At 46.4% G+C, this 19,135-nt stretch overlaps 2 protein-coding genes across 3 annotated transcripts; both read right to left on the minus strand.

The window, feature by feature from the left end:
• Nucleotides 1-861: 861 nt before the first annotated feature.
• LOC121177345 (complement factor I-like) lies at nt 862-5,286 on the minus strand. Its single transcript, XM_041031646.1, has 18 exons — nt 5,233-5,286; nt 4,873-4,940; nt 4,622-4,775; nt 4,347-4,410; nt 4,052-4,247; nt 3,758-3,948; nt 3,568-3,675; nt 3,247-3,360; nt 3,095-3,130; nt 2,927-2,947; nt 2,651-2,793; nt 2,452-2,555; nt 2,275-2,337; nt 1,998-2,102; nt 1,697-1,872; nt 1,497-1,598; nt 1,260-1,408; nt 862-1,099 (listed from the first exon to the last, which is right to left on the minus strand). Exons 1-18 carry the CDS (start codon nt 5,278-5,280, stop codon nt 1,031-1,033), a joined length of 1,911 nt encoding a protein of 636 aa, XP_040887580.1. The 5' UTR covers nt 5,281-5,286; the 3' UTR covers nt 862-1,030.
• A 1,216-nt stretch (nt 5,287-6,502) lies between these two features.
• LOC121177349 (tetratricopeptide repeat protein 39B) lies at nt 6,503-18,240 on the minus strand. Of its 2 annotated transcripts, none has more exons than XM_041031650.1 (19): nt 17,939-18,240; nt 14,227-14,261; nt 13,838-13,942; nt 13,495-13,626; nt 13,220-13,290; nt 13,024-13,091; nt 12,764-12,828; nt 12,504-12,609; nt 12,345-12,410; nt 12,099-12,207; nt 11,873-11,940; nt 11,691-11,750; nt 11,402-11,563; nt 11,145-11,236; nt 10,781-10,901; nt 10,561-10,672; nt 10,316-10,433; nt 10,055-10,171; nt 6,503-9,672 (listed from the first exon to the last, which is right to left on the minus strand). In XM_041031650.1, the coding sequence occupies exons 1-19, from the start codon at nt 17,945-17,947 to the stop codon at nt 9,576-9,578; spliced, it is 1,713 nt and encodes a 570-aa protein (XP_040887584.1). In that variant the 5' UTR covers nt 17,948-18,240; the 3' UTR covers nt 6,503-9,575. The 2 variants fall into 2 exon arrangements, with proteins under 2 accessions (XP_040887584.1, XP_040887583.1); XM_041031649.1 differs by having other exon boundaries at nt 17,909-18,240.
• Nucleotides 18,241-19,135: the final 895 nt, after the last annotated feature.

Here is a 19,135-nt window from a genome sequence, read left to right on the forward strand (position 1 = left end):
AAACCATGTGTCCGGAAAAATGCAGGTCGGGTGAAGTGGAGACGCTAATTTCACTTCAGTTCCAGGGTCAGATGCTGGCTCGCTGTCACACCTTTACAGGGACACGTGCACAGAACTGAGCCACTGTCACTGTTATTGGTGTTTTTCCTGCTAAGACAAGTCCAAGTGTCTGGCAGGGAGAAGGGAAATGCATGCTGGGACAGGAGGCAGGCCTCTGCGACCCCGAGGAGGATAAACAGCTGGATGGAAGAACAAACAGGTTAATGTTCAACGCTGTATCAATAAAAACATTTCAAAATCACATCAAACAGTCAGACTCTGAGGCTTCAGCTCACACACACACACACGCACACACACACACACACACACACACACACACACACACACACACACGCACACACACACACACACGCACACACACACACACACGCACACACACACGCACACACACACACACACACACACACACAGGAGCTGAGATACACAGACACAGTGGAGTCAGACCGTGCTGAGACACTGAAGACTGAGCTTAAACTCAGCAGCAGTGAAGGAAACCAAACCACTGACACAGCAGTTCACTGTTGCTGTGTCAGGTTGCTGGAGTCTGGGTTTTCCCACACATTCACACAACCACAAACACAACCCCCACTAAGACACACCTACACACACAAGGTCAATAAGATGAATCAATCCAGGGCAAAGACTGTGTATGTGTGTGTATATGTGTGTATATGTGTGTATATGTGTGTATATGTGTGTACATGTGTGTATATGTGTGTATATATGTGTATATGTGTCCACAGTGATAAGGTCGTAGATGACAACACACATTAATCCATATGAGTAAAGCTAACAGAGGAAAATATTTCATTATTTTATTTTAACTACATTAACAAACCTTCACAGAACAAACAGGTTGAAACAGCTTTTATTGACTTTCCACAGGAACAAACAAACAGTGTCGTTACAGTCTCAGTGTGTCGGCTCGTGTCTGCATCCACAGGGAAACATGCTGCAGCTGTTTGTGTTGTTAGGAGTTGAACCTGGTCACAGAGGACCAGCCTGTACGAGCTCTGATCCACTCAAAGTAATGAGCAACCTGGAGGGAAGACACGATTATTACTCACAGGTGCTGGACAGTTCGTCCTGAGGGGAACATGCATGGAAAGTGGAAACAGCTTGGTTTAACCTCTTTGGACCATGAATGTCCACATTCCACATTTCAAACCAATCTTCCAGGCTGATGTCAGACATCTTACCTGTGTGTAAACTCCAGGTGATCTCGGACGGCCACATCCCCGCCCCCAGCTGACGATGCCCCACAGGTAGGAAACCCCTAATTCATCCTCACACACCAGAGGACCTCCGTTGTCCCCCTGACAGGCGTCCACACTGCCGTCCAGATCACCTGCACACAAAAAACCTCAAATGGACTCTTTTCCAAAACACAGTGAACACAACTGTACAACGAGACAGCAGGATACAGCCACACGTACCAGCACAGAGCATGCCGGGTTTAAAGCTGCCGCCGTACAGTCTGTCACAGTCTTCGATGAGACGGACGTTAGCCCACTGTAAGACCTGAGACGGTCGACCACCTACAGACATTTCATCCAGATAAAAGGAGAAAGAATCACTGATCGCTGCCGTGGTTTGTAAACAGTGCTGTGATCTGATACCATGAACTGTGCTCTACCTGTGCTCTGTCCCCATCCAGAGATGGTGCAGGTGTGGTTGGGATGGAAGAGCCTGGTGGTCCAGGGAACGCAGACCGGACTGACCGCGGGGTTGTCCGTCAGACACTCCTCAGTCATGGGGAGTGTCTGCAGCTGCACCAGAGCGATGTCGTTCTCACGAGTGGAGGGGTTGTACCTGTTTTTCAGTCCGTGGGTGAGAGACAGGTGGAAATGTGGTTGTACTTTTATTTTTATTGCTCTCATTCTGTGTCACCAACACCGTCACTCATACCACACATGCACACAAACATGCACACATACTGAGGGTGGACGTGGACGTCATGGACAGGAACGATGTCTGTGGAGTCCTGAGCTCTGCTCCTCTTCCAGAGAGAAAGCTTCACCATGAACGCAGAGAGACGAGGCCTGAGGGAGGTAAACGGGCGAGAGACTATTACTATTAGTGTGAGAGAGAGAGAGAGAGAGAGAGAGAGAGAGAGAGAGAGAGAGAGAGAGAGACAATGGTAGAGTGAGAAACTTTTTCATTCAGAACACAGAAAAAATGTATATTATTATATAAATTTAAAGTATTAAATACTTTGGGAGGGTTTGACCGTCCTGAGCAGCTGCAGCGTCCGTTACTGAGAGAGAAGGGTTGGGCCTGGAAAACAGACGATCAATTCATTGATTATAAATTGATCACATTGATCACTTCGACTACAGCTTCTCCTGTCAGTGATCAGCTGTACTACCAGCCCTGCTTCCTGTGTCCTACCCGATGCAGTGAGCAGCAGTGATGACCCAGCAGCCTCCGATGTAAGCTCCTCCACAGTGAAACCTTCTGTTCATCTCTATTGCCACTTGCCACTGGATCTGAGTCTGTGCACAGAGGTCAGTGGAATCAGCTCCGGCTGGTTTACCGGCATTAGCACGTTGTTTCTGTGGTTCTAAAGTTAAAGAAATGAGTCACTGACCGGTGTCGTCGGCTGTCCTCCCACCAGTCTCCTGAAGCGTCTCCTGGGCATCAGCTCTTCCTCATCCTCATCACTCACTCCGGTTGTTTTAGGAACCCCACAGCTCAGCCTGGACTCCAGATGTGCTCTTGTGATCTTTGTTTCTACACAAAAACAGGATTTAAACCACGCCTGACATTAAAAAGTCCAGCTCTTCTTCCACCTCTGCATGTTTAACTCATGCACAGGTGTCACAGCTAAACGTGTAATCATCGATTCGTGGAAGAAGCTGCGTACCATTTTCAGGAGAGGTGTACTCTGGAAAACAGAAAGAGTAAAAGATACGTATCATCATCTTCATCACCACAAAAACTACAACATGACACTGAGCGGGATGCCACAGTGGTAACCATGTTACCATAGCGACAAAAGATGCGGTGGCTGTGAGCGTGTTACCGTAGTTACCTGTGTTCGTGGGAGGAGTGAACAACGTCTCTGTCTCTGCAAGGAACAGAAAAATAAATTTATTTAAATCTATCACTGCAAGTGTGTGTGTGTGTGTGTGTGTGTGTGTGTGTGTGTGTGTGTGTGTGTGTGTGTGTGTGTGTTGCTGGTACTTGTGTGTTTCTTTGATTCATCCTCTCCACCCAGACAGTCGATCTGTCCATCGCCGACAGCTTCTTTACGTAAACACACACCTGTGCTGCAGCGGAAAGCTTCGTTCCTGCATTCTGGAAAGGACATGCAGGGTCACGGCGTGGTACAGGATCCCTGAGGTGCTGAGTCAGAGGCAGCTGGACTTCCTGTAGGTTCGTGAAGACGCCTGATCACAGTGGCTGTGGATGGTCTCTGTGATGAAATGTCTGTCAGGGACATGAACCTGCAGCAGGTCCAGCTGCCTCTGGCTCCTCCCACGTTCCCAGATACCCGTGTCTTACTCTTGCAGCACATCTCGTCACTTCGGTCGCCGCAGTCGTCAACGCCGTCACATGTCTGACTGAGAGACACACACTTCCCGCTCACACACCTGAAGTCGCACTCCTCTTCTGAAACACACAGACGCACACAAATGTCACACTGATGACAGGACAGAAAAGAACAGAACACAAACACACACTCCTCACTGACCTGGTGTCTGCACACAGGTTGCCATAGCAACATTCCCGTTGTCAGGGTTGACCTTGTCATAGATCACACATTCAGCCAGGGAGTTCTCGTAACCTTGGCAACGGATGCTCACACATTTGCCCGGCAACTGCTGGTTGCTGTGGTAGCTCTTCAAGGAAGTGTACGACACGGTGCCGGTGGACGCGGCGCCGCTGCACACACACAAAAACATAAAGTTACATTACAATCAATCAATCAATCAATCATTGTTACCATGATCAAACTGGATGTCAGGTGATTCCTGTCCCCGCTCACAGTGGATGTCCGTTCTCCTTGCAGGCCACGTTGGCAGCAGCCATATCCCACAACTCCTCACACACCAGAACCTCCTCCCCAGATCCCCCAGTGCTCCCAGTGTTCCCAGTGTTCCCAGTGTTCCCAGTGCCAGGAACAAAGAGCTTCACCACTCCAGTGCCTCGCTCTACCGAGGCGCTGAACTTTGGTTGTTCGGCTGAAATGAGAGAAACACAAAGGTCAGTGAAAATAAACGTTAAACCTGCAGGTTTCAGCAGGAGGGTGGTGTAAGGTCAGCGTGTGTCTGAGAACAAACCTGTGCAGGTTCCTCCAAAGTGGGACATGACGGGGTTCTGTGTCCTACAGGAGACAGCCATCGCCTAGGAAACACATCATCTTTACAGAAACAGGAAGCAGCTGGGGCAGTGATGTTCGTGATCAGGCCGATGTGAAATATGTTTCACATGATATTTGCTTCATCAGGACTGTGTGGGTGTGGTTTGATCCGATTTGACTGACAGCAGTCTCTGCCATGCAAAGTCTCTGTGACATGTTGTTTTTAACATCTTGACATGACTGACATGTTGTTACCTGGCAATAGGAGCGAAGCTGCTTGTTGCCATGGCTGCACACCGGGGCCACGCCCTCTGTGGGACACAGGTTGGCCGGTTTGCAGGTGCAACGTCCGTTTATGCACCGCTGCCACGGAGGACAAAACACCAGGTCACATGATTCACGAGTGAAACTGCCAATCAGAAACAAAGGAAAAATAAAATCAGTTATCACCGTTTGACAAATAGGAAAAGAATCGCGTCCAGCCAATCAGAGAGCAGAACACTTACTTCTTTGCAAGACACTGGACTGGTCCCAGGAAGTCGTCCTGCTTCAGGGCGGAGCTCTGAGCTGACGACTGGAATTTCAATGGAACAGATAGGATTTGGAACAGTCTCACATAAAATCAGTGAACTGATACTGAACTGCAGTGTATTCTAATAATCAGGGGTGGACACAATAATGTGAACTTTGGCCTGTGTACAATGAACCATGTTTAACTGATGTGGTTCATTCTGACGCTGAACAGACGCAGTGATGTGCAGCTTTAAGCTGCTGTGAGAGAACTGACAACACTGCAACACAAGCTGATGTCAGGAAACTGAAATGATTAAACTAACACCTCACTGTTCACAGCAGCGTTAACTTACCTCAACAGAGAAAGAGATGAGAAGAAACAACAAGAGAAGTGGTGTCATCCTGACAAACACAAACACAAACATCAACACAAACACTAACACGTGCTTTCGTTTTCCTCTCTTTCTTCCACTGCCCAAAAAACAAACCCTTTTTTCTTCTGAGAGTCAGAAATGAAAAACACACTTCTGTCCCGTTAATTCTCCTTTTAAAGGACAGTTTGACTGACAGACTGATGATGTCACTAATCAATCATTAGCTCGTCCTGTCAATACTGACAGACACAGTTCTGACATATTACAGCACATTGGTAAACTTTAATTACATTTAAATAAATTAGTGCACACTGAACACGTTTTAACATCCCAACGTGTGTAAACGCAGGAACCAGCTCACACACACGTTAGAGATGACAGAGAATACGCCGGAGATTTTAGCCCTGAGATGAGTCAAGGCCTAGGAGAGGAAAGGAGGAAAGGAGACTTAGGAAAGGAGGCTCGACAGAACAGAAAAACTTCTGCTGCATTCTGTTTTAAAGAAACTAAGAAAGTAAGCAGTGATTTTGTTATTTCTCCAACTCGAGCTCAAATCTTAATACAGGGCACAAACACCTGTATGCACACTGCCCTCTGGTGGACAGGGTTTGAACCACAACTGGACTCAGAACAGATGGATCTTGACTAAATGCAGTTTGTATTTCTGGCAGTGAGGAGGGTCTGGGTCTGAACCTGCCGGCTGGTCAGGTGTGTGAGGTGTGTGCATGTTCTCCCTGTGCCTGTGTGGGTTTCCTTGTGTGTGCTGGACGCTCTGGGCTCAGGCTGCAAACATCAGTTCACTCTCAGATTCTGGTTCAATGCTGCATGAATACAAGAACTATGGAAACATGTTTTGGATATTGTAGTATGTGAAACCATCTGCCAGGTCAAAAAACAAAACAAACAAACATAAATACACGATGTTCGAGAAATGTCCCACAGTTAGGTGAAGAATTTACAATTTGTTGTGAAACATGCAAAACTACAGAGAAACAATCAGCAGATTCCAGTAACGTGAAATCGTCTCACAAATACCAAAATGTTCTAGTTAATGTTCAACACTGTTTTCAAGGAAAGTTTCAAAATCACTGTTCTTTACTGATGTAAACTTCAAAATGACTCACTGATCTGCTGCTGATCAAACACAGGTCGAACTGTTCCCAAAGATCTGAACAACAACGTAGGTACAGAACATTTGAATAAAGTTTCATTTTCCAAAGCAGAATGAAAAGAGCCAGAAACACGTTAATGAACTGGTCTTTCAGCTCAGATGAATTTATTTGGTTCTGTGTTTTCACTTCATGCTGACAGATCCAGGATCACATTCAGTCATAATGTTAGAAAATCAAAACCAAACTTACTGAAGACCACGATTAACCAAACACGATACAGGCTTCAGACCCGTTTGGACCCAAATGTGCTTGAATCCAGCTAAATTATTATTTTTGGCTGGGTTAGTTTGCTTTGGAAACATAAGAGGAAATTGAATCACATTTATTCACACTTTTAACCAACAGGACTCAGACTTTGGTACAGATTCCTGATCAGCTGATGAGTCAGAGTCATAATCTGTGGGAAGAAGGAAGAAAAGGACGAATCTGTGTCCTCGACTGTGTAAAGGCAACGAGCAAAACTGTTATGGCTTTTGAAATGCACACATAGTAATTTAGGACAATACACTTTATCATGTATTGCAGTTATAATACACATTACTCATACATAACACACACAAACATTTCTGTCCACCAACATGTGATGGCTGAAACCTGTGAGGCTGTTGTACTGTGTTCAGAGACTTAGCCGGCAGATTCACTTCTGACTGGGGCTCACTTCCTGTTACGACTGTACAGATTATATACACTGCTAATATTACAGAACCTGGAATGATGACTTCGACTGCAAAACCCGGATTAGTACTTAAAAAATATACACATTTAAGTAAATGAAAGACAAGACGGCGCAGCACAGATCAGCTTTGCAGAAGACTGAAGAAAGAATAAATAAAGGCTGTGAGACTCACTGACACAGAACCAGGCAGTAAAAGACAAAACACTATCTCACTCAAAATGAACAAATATTCTGTTTCAGGTTTATTGCACCATGTGGATCATCATCCCTCACCATAAAGCCTGTAATATTGGGACATATTTCTTCCTGCCGTAAAGCACATAACATACAGTAATGTCTCATATTAGAAAAAAGAGATTAAGCATATTTAAGAATAACATGCAAAGCAGATCCTATAGAAAATCCTATTTAGAAATACAGTTTAAACACAGACACAGAGGCACTGACAAATGAAACACGTGAGCTTCCTACGAAAAGAGGGTTGGATGGTAAAAGGCGGCAACTTTAAAGGATGACGCCAAGATTTTGGTGACTGATGTTGATCAGCTGACCTGTGAAATATTAAAATACCACACCAAAAACACACACCTGGCTCTGGTGCCTGTGCTATGACCGAATACTAAAACACTCACATGCTATGTTATGATTAGTCGTGACGGGAAACATGAGAACACCGTGTCATTAGCTAGAGGTGTTTGCTAAAATAGCAAACACTCTGTTCAATCAATATTTTACTGCACATGGAGACAAACGGAGGATTTGGTGTCTGTTTGAAAACGAACTGATCAAACTATCATTTCAACAACTGCTGCTTTAATCTTCTCTGAGTCTACGTTTGTTTTTCCTGAACCTTTATTTAGCAACATTAGCTAAAACCTCTGCTGGCAGTTTCCTAGCGTGAGCTGATCAAACATCTCTTACATACAGGACTGTGGTGACTTAATTTGTTCAGACGTAAAGTTTCAGGTCACACGGAGACATAAAGAGAAAATACCAAACACTCATAGGCACGAAATACACACGACAATAACACAGCAAGACACACATGTCATTTGGTCTTTAGGTTGATACATTCATTATAAGGAGAAGGCTGATAGTTACTGCTGCTCCATGTTTACTGGAGCCGAATCCAAGCAAAGAAAAAAGTGCATCCTTCAGCTCGATGTTTAAACAGGAAGCAAAGAAGCTGCTGCTGTTTTTCAAATCACTGCTTTTCAGTTACACGCTGAGTTAATATGATGTTAAACAGTTTTCTGAGGGTCAGGTTTCCAGCTCTGAGATGAACCTGTCCATCTGTCCACGCCCCAAACCCACCTCATATAAAACCACTGTACCTTTTCAATAAATCTCTGTTAATATAACATTTACATCTTTAACATTGATGGGCAGATTGAATATCATAGATTGTGCTTCTTTGATTTATCAGTATATAAATAGATTCTAAAACAGCTTTTCATGTGTGTTGATCTCCATAATTCAGTGTATGTAATAAAATACCACTAAATATAACAGAGGAAGAAAAGAGCCTTCTTCTTTGGCTTTTCTGTTTCCAGCCAAATTCATACAGTGATAACGTTAACAGCTCTGAACAGGACGACGGCCGCTGAGATGAATCTAAAGCCTTCAGTCTTTTATGTATTTGTATATAACACGGACACACACTGACGGACAGAATGACTGACACGTTAACTGACTCCGTAACAGCACAAGTTCTGTTATATTGCTGCTGAATTTGTGCGTTTACATTTGTGTGTGTGTGTGTTTCCTGTGTGCATGTTGCCCTGTATGTACAAGCTTGGAATGAGTGTGTTATGCTGTGTGTGTACTGTAGCTGTGTGTGCGTGTGCTTGTCTAAGCCACGGTTGGTGAGAAGGCTGTGTTTGCGTGTGCACCGACACGTGTGTTCTCTGTGCACATGTGACATGATGCATTATTATTAAATCAAAAAGGCAAAGTAAAGACAGTATAAAGCATAAATACTGTGTGTTCTGACACACACACCTCTCCCTGCTGTGCTTCATCAGCACTGATGATTCCATCTGAGAAACAAACATAGTTACTGTGAGCGAAGGTTTTCAGATGAGCTGTAACTTTAGCTTAAGGCCATGGTTTGTTTCTCAGTCACAGATGTCAGAGTCATGAACCATGGCTGTGCACCCACCACTAAAACCTCTGGCAGATGCGAATGGGAAGCCCGAGCCGGTTTGAGAAGAGGTACAAGCTTAAATAATCTCATCTTTCAAGGCTAATGAAAAATAAATAAGGACAGAATAAGATAAAATAATAGAAAGTTGCTAACAAAGAAGAAAAAACTGGTCCATGTGGACATGTGATCTCCAAACCCTGACACACCTGCACTTCATCAAGAGGAGGAGACCACAGATTCATTCACTCCAGCTGAACTGAGAGGGAAATATCTGGAGTCAGGTTTCATACGCTGCTGGTTCCAGCTGCTGTTTGAGTGGTTGGGAGTATTATGGGGTGCCAGCAGGTGATCCTTTCAGGCTGTTGAGAGCCGCGTGGATCCTGAAGTGTAGTCTGGACTCCATGGAGTAGTCTTTGTAGTTCGTCCTGATGATGAACACAAGAAATCACTCAGAATCTTCAATAAATAAAAAGGAATTTTGTTATTACTACACTTCTTTTGCTCAGATATCACAGGTAGCTTTGTTTAGGTAGTTACTCACCTGTAGCACTCACACTTTTTTTTTTGTCATTCCTAACATAAGTGTCATTCCTTACAGATTAGCTCTGTTTGTGAAGCACCTTTGGTATTTCTTTGGTATTTCATCGCATAAATATGTTAAATACCATAAATCAACATCTTTAAGAAGATACAGCACAAAGAGGTATCAAGCATAAAGGTATATAAAGATATATGAAAGTACAGAGAGGTATATAACGTCTATAAAGAGACGTATGAAAAAGATATACTAGATAAATTTATACTTACTTGGCATTTTCAATGTATGTTGTGGCCTTGGTGAAGTCGCCCTGTTGTTTATACAGCAGACCCAGCTCATAGAGAGTGAAGGGAATCAGGTAGTGATCATATCTGATCCGACTCTCACTGAAAGCACACGACAAGATCACACACAGGAGGATTTATCTGACCTCTCTCACACCTTCAGAAGATAAACAGATACACTAAGTACCTGAACCTGTTTGTGTACATGCCTGTGTGTGTGTGTGTGTCTGTGTGTGTGTGTGTTACCTGGACAAGACCTGCGTGAAGCAGAGCTCAGCCTGCAGCAACCTGCCCAGGTGTTTCAGACAGAGTCCCTTCAACATCTGGACCAGACAGCTGTCATCTGGGTGAAACTCTGAAGGGTCTGAATGAGAGAGAGAGTCGGAAACACAGGTCGCTGAAGCAACATTCACAGGTGTGAAAACAACAGCACGGAACAATGTGAACGCTGGTTGGTGAGCTTTTCAGGAGCCGTGTTATTGTGAACTCACCGGGGTCGCTGCGTAGCTGCTCCTCAGCCGCCTCGATGGTGACCAGCAGGGCCTCGGTGCAGTCGGCTCTCTTCCCGACGATGGTGAAACCGTTCCACACATACATCATCTCCTGCAGAGAGAAAACATGTTTACTTTCAGCGTATATGAACCTGTGGGTCAGAGCCGATGCTGAGCTGAAACACAGATGTGCGTATGGCAGATATCTGTGTGTGTATACCAGTGCAGGGACGACCAGCGGGACGGGGTGAGCAGCTTTGTAGCGTCGGGACTTCCTCACTGCAAATTTCTCTGTGGGGATCGACTTCCCCGCCAGGCGCTGTTTCAGCCCCTCCACCTGCCTGCACACACAAACACACACGTCTCTGTAGCTTCATCACTACCAAACACACTGTCATCTTATACACAGGTGTTAAATTACAGCTGTGACTGTTATTACTCCCGTGCATGTCTCTGTATAATCCTACGTTTCCCTGGTTACAGTCCAGAATGGTTTCTTTCTCAGAGACTCTTTAACCACTGAGAATACTGAACATTTCAAAGGAAGTTTAATGTGTTTATGTGAAATGTGGAGACAGTCTGACCTAAAGAGCTCAACGATGTCCTCCCCCGTCTTCTTCACTTCCTCCTCTGACATCATACTGAGGATGGCTGCCTTCTGGTACACATAGATCGCCTGCAGAGGGTAAATACACAGAACTTTGATTTATAGATTATTTTATTTCCGTCCACAGGTGGATCCCGGCTGTCTCTGTGATTTTACCGGAATAGTGAATCATTTTCTCTGTTTTCAGATACTGACGACCTTCTTATACTGTCCTGTATATGTGTGCATGCTTACCTTGGACCAGCGGCTCTCCTTGCACAGCAGGTCGGCGTAGCGGTACGCCTGCTGCCACTCCTGCTGGTAGGAGTGTGTCCACATCAGCTCCCAGTAACACAGGTGGTGGATCTGCTTCCACTCCTGCTGGCTGCTGATACACTCCTCGTATCTGGCCCGGGCCTGAAACAGTGAGGACATTTCGTAAAGTTGGATTTTTGGAAAATGAGCAAACTCATGGTTTAGGTTCAGGTTAAGGCTCAGGGTCCCCACAGGTATAGAAAGCCAAATGTATGAATGCATTCCCGACCTTCTCGAAGTTTCCTCGCAGCGTGGCGATGCGAGCGGAGTAGAAGAGAATGATCGAGCCCTGAACAACATAACAAACGCACAGAAGGAAGTTGTTGGTTATTACGATTATTTTCTTTTTCCGTCCAGCACATCAGATTTAATTCAACACTAGTTGTGTAGTTGTGTATGTGGTCGTCTTACTTTGGGGTACTTGTGTTGGTACGGCTCCAGCAGAGCTTCAGCCTCCACCAGGTTCCCCTCCCCAGTACCTTATCAAACACAACGTCAGCACCATTACACAGAAGCCTTGACCCCTGCTACACCTGAGTCTGTGCTTTTACAGGAACAACAGGAGCCAGACTTCTCCGGTGCAGCTTAAACATAACATACGTGTGGAAACAGGGTGAGAACGTGTGTGTTTTCCTACCGAGGATCAGTGAAACATATGTGTGGTAAAAGAGCAAAGTCAGAGCGCAGAGGATGGAGCGCAGGCTGTGACTGGAGGCTCCCTCCCTCAGCTGAGACAAACCAAAGTCCTGCAAGGAAACAGGAAAAATGTGAACGCTTCCTTCAGGAGTTTCAAAGTAAAAGCTTTCCTTTGGTTCAGGGGCCTCAGCTGGAAGGCTTTTACTGTGAAACCGCTGCAGTAACAGAGTACAGAAAACAAACTAACCCTGTTTCCTGAGAATCCAATGAACTCCAGCAGCCTCAAGATCCTCTGAGGGAGGAGGGACAACATCTGGAGAGACAGAGGTGGAGAATACTGTCACATTATAATGAACCATGAAACCATCCCACTTTCAGGTGTAGGTGCAGCCTCTTTAAAACCCACCAGGTTGAAGGACCCTATGCCCAGCTTGACTCCGCCCTCAAACTGTCTGAACGAATCAGACTGGCCGGCCAGGTCCTGAGTGACATTCAGCACATTCTGACAGTCCCTGTCGGACGACAGGAAACATACACGAGTCTGTGATTAGAACATAGATTCAGTGAAGTAAAATAATCTGCGTTTGAACTGACGTCAGCGCAGATTATTTCCCGTCAGTGTTTTAAAGCAGCTGCAGCTCCAGACTGTTTCAATCAGTCACTCACTTGTATATTTGGTAGCTTGTTCGAATCTTGATGCCTCCTTTGATGAAACTGATCATGTTCTCATCCTGGAAAGAGACAAAGAGGAATCATTACATTTTATTAAAGAAGCTTTTCCACAGCATCTTCAGTCTGAAGCTAAATGAAAAATAAAGTTAATGCTGCTAAGTTTTCCCCTTCATTTCTCAGAGGTCTGCACGTGAACTTTAGACAGAGGGATGAGACACGCAGACGAACAGGTGGACTGACAGGTAAGTTCTGACCTGTACAAACGTGAGCGTGGCTTTCTGCAGCAGACACTCAGCGTAGCAGATCTCTGCGTGCATCTCCTCTGCAAACACACAGATACATCACAGTGACTTCCTGTTGCCTGTAACTTTATTTTGTGTTTTCTTTGATGTACTTCCTGCAGACGTCAGCTGCCAATCAAGCGGTGGGGGATGGGGCGTGTTTGTGTACCTTCCTGCAGGTTGGACTGTTTGCTGATCAGACTGGACAGAGACCCGACCATCGAGTTCTTCTTCCTGAACCTGCAGAAACAGTTTGAAGGCTTTGAATTTGAAAAGACACTTTGACACACACTGACTTCCTGTTGTCATGTGTTAAATAAATCTCGTATGTTTTCGTATGTACGGCTGGCAGTTAGTTTGGTGACATATAAAAGGCGAGTACGTGCTGAACCTCAGTGAACGAGGTGTCGCTGACTCTGGGCCGGCACCGCAGCTCTGTCTCACCTCTGACAGGTGTGTAACGCCTCCTTGATGGTTGCCAGGGCAGTCTGGATGTCTCTGTGTTCGAACGTCATGGCCGCCTGCATCACCAGGATGCTGCTGTAACCCAACGCATGGTACATACTGTCCCTCCACCTGCACGAACACACACACACACACACACACACAGTGTATGGCAGTGTGTATGATAACCAACCCGTGGTAACTGGTGTAGCAGTAGGATCCAGAGGACTAACAGTAAACTAACAGTAACAGTGGTAACCAGCTGCCCTGCCAGTGGTAGTACCAGTTCCAGTACCCCTGCTAATACTGGCAGTAGCAGTCGCAGCAGTGTTGCCATGGTTACCATGGTTTGAGGAGGTCCAGCGCTTCAGAGAACTTGTTGTTCAGGACCAGATTGAGAGCACACTGAGTCTCCTGGATGGCGGTCTGCAGGTCCATCTGACACGCCCTGCACACACACACACGCACACACACACACACACACACACACACACACACACACACACACACACACACACACACACACACACACACACACACACAGGCAAAGAGTCAGGAGGCTGACAGGAAATCATGTGTAGCACACGCACACACACACATACAGACACACACACAGAGGCAAAGAGACAGGAGGCTGACAGGAAATGGTGTGCATCATCATCACACACTCACTCACTCATTTCTATTTGTATGACAGTCACTGTGTGTGTGTGTGTGTGTGTGTGTACTCACGCAGGTATCCGGTCGTAGGCATCTTCAAAGCAGTCCTGGAAACACAGAAACACAGTGTGGTTAGATTCATCCTCCAAAGGATCAACAACATTTTCAGCTGTTAGACAGGCACCAAACAGCTGAGGCTGAAGTCTGATGGCTCATGGACTGGGTTCTATGGGTTCTATGGGTTCTATGGGTTCTGTGGGTTCTAAGTGTCCCAAAGATCTTTACAGCATCACTGGACAGACTGAGTGAGGGAGGAGGAGAAAACGAGTGAATCTGAACTGTAGAGAAATGTAGAGGACACCGCCCAGTGGCCGTGAGAGGAAGTGCGACTTCAGAGAGCATGACCCTCAGCTGTGCAGGCAGCTGATTGGCCGAGTCAGGTTTATTTATCACTTTATATATGACGATCACAAAGGCATCAGTGCTGCACGAGTTCACACTGTTTGTTCAAGGAGTTTCAGCTTCACCTGATAAGAAGTTTAAATACACACACGCACACACACACACAGAAACACACACACACACACACACACACACACACACACACACACACACACACTCACACACACACACACACACAGAAACACACACACACACACACACACACACACACTCACACACACACACACACACAGAAACACACACAGACAGACACACACTCTCTGGAGCCTCAGTAGCAGGCTAATAATAGCAGCCCAGTGGCTCCTTACATAACAGGATCCAGCTGCAGTCACACACTCAGAGAAACTGTGCGCCTGCAGGCTGCAGCCATCGACCCACTGTGGTCGCACACACACACAGACTAACACACTTCAGCACTGTGACCCAGATGGACACACTGCAGTATGAACGACCTGCTTACAGGAAAAACACCAAAAATATGTTTGGAAGGTGATTCTTTATTTCTGAAATGTGTAAAGTTCAGCTGTGACACTGTCCTCCCACTGTCCCACTGTCCCCCTGTCCCCCTGTCCCACTGTCCCAACAAACAACCCCACAGGTCACAATGAACAGCTTATTACCAGCCAGTTACATTTTGTTGTAACCATCTTTCTGTGAACTGAATCAAATCTCTGCTGCACTAATTCAGGAGTTGCTCCTATGGATCGTACTGTATCAGAGGACCCTTCGATGGCCGCTTTGGACAGGAAGGACGATTAAAGCAAGCGAATCCTGCTTTACTGCTCATTCGAGCTGAAAAATCTCCATTTAAAGATAAGAACCAAGAGGGACGTGGGTGGAGGGAAGGAAGGATGGAAGATGAGAAAATAAACGTGTGAATCCAAACAGACGCTCGCTGCTCACACTCCTATCACTCGCTCTCTCTCCCTCCCATTCAAACAGATGCTCTCTCTGACGTTCCCTCACACTGTCGCTGTTTGTGTGCGTTTGCAGAATTCACAGTGATTCAAACACAAACTGCACAGCATCCTGCTGCGTGTGTGTTAGCGTGGCTGAACGCAGCTCAACCAGCCCGGCCGCCACATCGACATGACAGGAGAGGCTCTGCTGCCCGGGCCGAGGACGACTCACAGGCAGCAGCTTCAAACGTCTTGTTTTGTCCGACCCACCGTCCCAATCCTGACACACACAACCAGAACTGTGCATTTCTGTCTGAGACTGAACCAAACTCAAAACAAAACTCAGAAAGTCTTCTTTCTTCTTCTACTTCTCTATTCCTTTACTTTCTTTTTTTATCAGCAGTGATTTTGCAATGCAAGATGTTCTTGACACTTTAACTTAAAGAAACGGCCTCAAATCACTGCCAACGCCCACTTTTATACGTTTCTCATGTCTGTAAATCTGATCCTGACAGAATTCTACTTCAGAAATTGTAATTTTCTGAGTAAAATTCTTCCTGAGCAGCTTCTAACCTCGACTTTCCCACGAGAAAGTCACAGCATGAACAAACAGGACAAACCCAGCAGCTGTGTAGAGACAGTTTCAGGAGACAGCAGGACGAAAACAGGAGACGTGGAAAAAGAAACAGCTACACCAGTGTCTGATGTTACACACCAGCAGCTTCCTAATCAATTAGTCAGAACCTACACACTGTGTCTCATTACCAAACACACACTTCAACACATGAACAGCCCGCTGCTCTCAGGGATACTGGGAACCTCCTCCAGCCCGCCTGACCGACCTCTGACCTCAAATCCTCCTCAAATCCTCCACAATACAGTCGAATATATAAGATTCTGTGGTGTAGCGTTGACCTTTGACCCTGCAGAGGAAACAGAAAGTGACGGGACTCTGGCTCAGGAGAGGAAAACAGTGGTCGCCTTGTGTTTTCTTAATAATCACATTTTTCTAACTGGACCAGCGACACAACAGTTACATTCAGCACCTGAGGAGCTCAGAGGTGGAGGTAAGATGTAGCTACACTCAGCTGCTTATGGGTGAAAAGAAAGCAGCATTGTCCAGTTAAACCTCCACAAGTTACACTGAGACTTCTCATGTTACACTGTGTTTCTGTCTGTCTCCACAATGGACGAGACATGTCTCTGTGTGTGTTTGTGTTATTTACTGTTGCGTTGCTGAGCAGTGAGCTTGGACGATAACTTCCATTGTGTCGAGGTTTTTCATGAACGCAGCTCGTTCCACATTCCTCACAGCTCAACCGAAGTCAGCTGAATTCCTCTGTAATGTGATGAGTTGGACTGAAGACGGCTGGACAGAGGACAGTCTGTGAGCTCGGATGAGGAGACGAACTGGTGAGATATGACGCAGAAAATCCCCCCAACAACCTCAGGCAGAGGGCGGGAGAACAGGGAGCCGCTGAACGGAACGCCACGGTTAGTCTGGAAGGTCTGCACGGAAAAATACACCCAGAACCACGCCGCTGAGGAGGGAACCTCCTCAGAGGTGATGAGGTGCAACACCTGTGAAAACCGGGAGGAATTTCCACAGGTGCAACTGAAACACCTGGAACCCCTACAGGTCCCTTCAGAGTCCCAGGAACAGGCCTCTGAACCTCCTGATACACCTGGTAGGGAGGCCTGAGCTCTGCCAGACAGCAGCTGTACTGGGGCACTCCCAGTGTGAACAGGGTGGAACATCAGGCTTTACCAGAAACACAGAGGTTAAAAATAACCACACCGGCCAGAGGCCATGCAGGGTTTCTGTCCTGTGGTTCTGGACGTTCTGAGCTCCTTGATTTCGATTTGACTCGTGTGATCGTTCAGTTGTTTTGGCTCCGAATGAACCTAAAATTAGGTCCGAGCCTCAGAAAGCAGCCTGCATGCTCTCACCCAGCTTCCTGTTTGTGACGCAGCGGCCGGCCTGAGGCTGAAATCAGATCTGTCCTTTACATAAACCTGAAAACCACAGACACAGCACACACAGACAGACGGACATACAGAGGACAGCAGGAGGTTTATGGGAAAACCTCGTGATACCACTCAGTGTTACTGACACACTGCAGGTCAGTCAGTACAACAGGTCACAGCAGGAACACACACACACACACACACACACACACACACACACACAGCACTGCACAGGGACTGAGTGGAGCTGATCACACTGTGGAAACACCTCCACTGCCCGGCTCAGACACAGCGTACTGTGCGGGGCTGTGGGAACAATCACGGAGCAGCCTGAACACACAGGAACCGAGGAAAGCAGCACAGAGACCGGGCAGCGAGCAGAGGTGTGCCCCGCTCTGAGACCTGCGTGTCGGTGTGACTCCCACCTCCTCCTCGGCGCTCGCTCCGTTGCTTACGTGGGCCATGTCTGTGCCCTGTGCCTGTCCTCCCTCAGGTCCGCAGGTCGGGTTCCACTGCTGTTCTGTTTCTATCAGGAGAACCACACTCCCATTTCTGTCACACACACAGAGACACACACACACACACGGCGTCCGTCCCGCTGCAGATGTTATTTCCTCGTCTTGTTTTCCAGCTGCTGAATGTTTGTTTATTTCCGTGACGTCTCTGTTTTTATTTACTCGCGTTCCTCCGTGAGCCCGGTTCGTCCTTGTGCCTCAGTCGGTCTCGGAGGTTCCTGCTCACCGATCCTCAGCTCGCTTTCTTCCGTGAGGAGGAAAAAAAACGGTCTACGTTTCACACACACCGAGAGAAAACACACCTCCCGTGTTTCCGTTTCTCCGCCCCCGACCTCCGGAGAGGGAGGCAGGGACTGGATCTGTTCACACTGCCCACACACAGCAGCTTCCCTCAGCGCTCACCAGTCACATCTGCTCCCTTATGTAAGCACTGTTTAATGAAAGCTTAGAAATATAAAACATCACAGTTTCAACAATCGAGTTATAATATTTAAAGAAAACAGAGAAAGAAGAAAGGATCAGGAGCATCCAGGAGAAACCGGCCCAGCACAGCCAGGAATCCTGCTCCATGAAGGGTTCAAGGTTTCAGAGACCTGTTGGCTCCTGTGTGAGGGGACACACAGCTGGACGTGGACATGTGGTCACCTGAAGAACATCTGAGAATGAATTCTGAGTTCACTGAGATCTAAACACAGAACTGACCGCTGCAATCTCACAAGAAAAAAATAAAACAAATTTCAAATAAAGCTGTAATTTTAAGACAACGTAGCTTTAGACTGAAAAGCTGCAAGTTTACAAAGAATAATCACAACTGATCAAAGTGGACGCTGAGTGAAAGGACGCCACACACCATGTCAGGTTCGTACAACAGCTGTTTTTAACGTTTCTGTCAGTAAAACGTACACATTTCTATCAGAGTCAGTAACAGACATCTAAAAAAACTAAACATCTCAGGGTCAATAAAACAGAATCCAGTAAAAACAGTGAGCAGCTCCGACTGTGCTGTTTCTGCTGTGAGTGTCGTTTACACATCAAGCTGACATGATAAAAAAAAAAAAACATTTCCCATGAGACCCGTCACCTCCGGGACACAGGGTGAACGCGCCTCTGTGTTTCCATGACGAGGACAGCGTAACC

The sequence above is a fragment of the Toxotes jaculatrix genome, chromosome 23 (genome assembly GCF_017976425.1).
Source record: "Toxotes jaculatrix isolate fToxJac2 chromosome 23, fToxJac2.pri, whole genome shotgun sequence".
NCBI classification, from domain to species: domain Eukaryota; kingdom Metazoa; phylum Chordata; class Actinopteri; family Toxotidae; genus Toxotes; species Toxotes jaculatrix.

Excerpts from the sequence above, each read along its gene's own strand:
- LOC121177345 (XM_041031646.1), bottom strand. The coding sequence starts at position 5,280 with ATGACACCACTTCTCTTGTTGTTTCTTCTCATCTCTTTCTCTGTTGAG. Across the intron at positions 3,361-3,567 it reads TGACGAGATGTGCTGCAAGA|AATGCAGGAACGAAGCTTTC; the intron begins GTAAGACACGGG and ends TGTCCTTTCCAG. Across the intron at positions 2,948-3,094 it reads CACTCCTCCCACGAACACAG|AGTACACCTCTCCTGAAAAT; the intron begins GTAACTACGGTA and ends TCTGTTTTCCAG.
- LOC121177349 (XM_041031649.1), bottom strand. The coding sequence starts at position 17,947 with ATGGCCCACGTAAGCAACGGAGCGAGCGCCGAGGAGGAG. Across the intron at positions 14,262-17,908 it reads GAGCGAGCGCCGAGGAGGAG|GACTGCTTTGAAGATGCCTA; the intron begins GTGGGAGTCACA and ends CTGTGTTTCCAG. Across the intron at positions 9,673-10,054 it reads ACATACATTGAAAATGCCAA|GACGAACTACAAAGACTACT; the intron begins GTAAGTATAAAT and ends GTTCATCATCAG.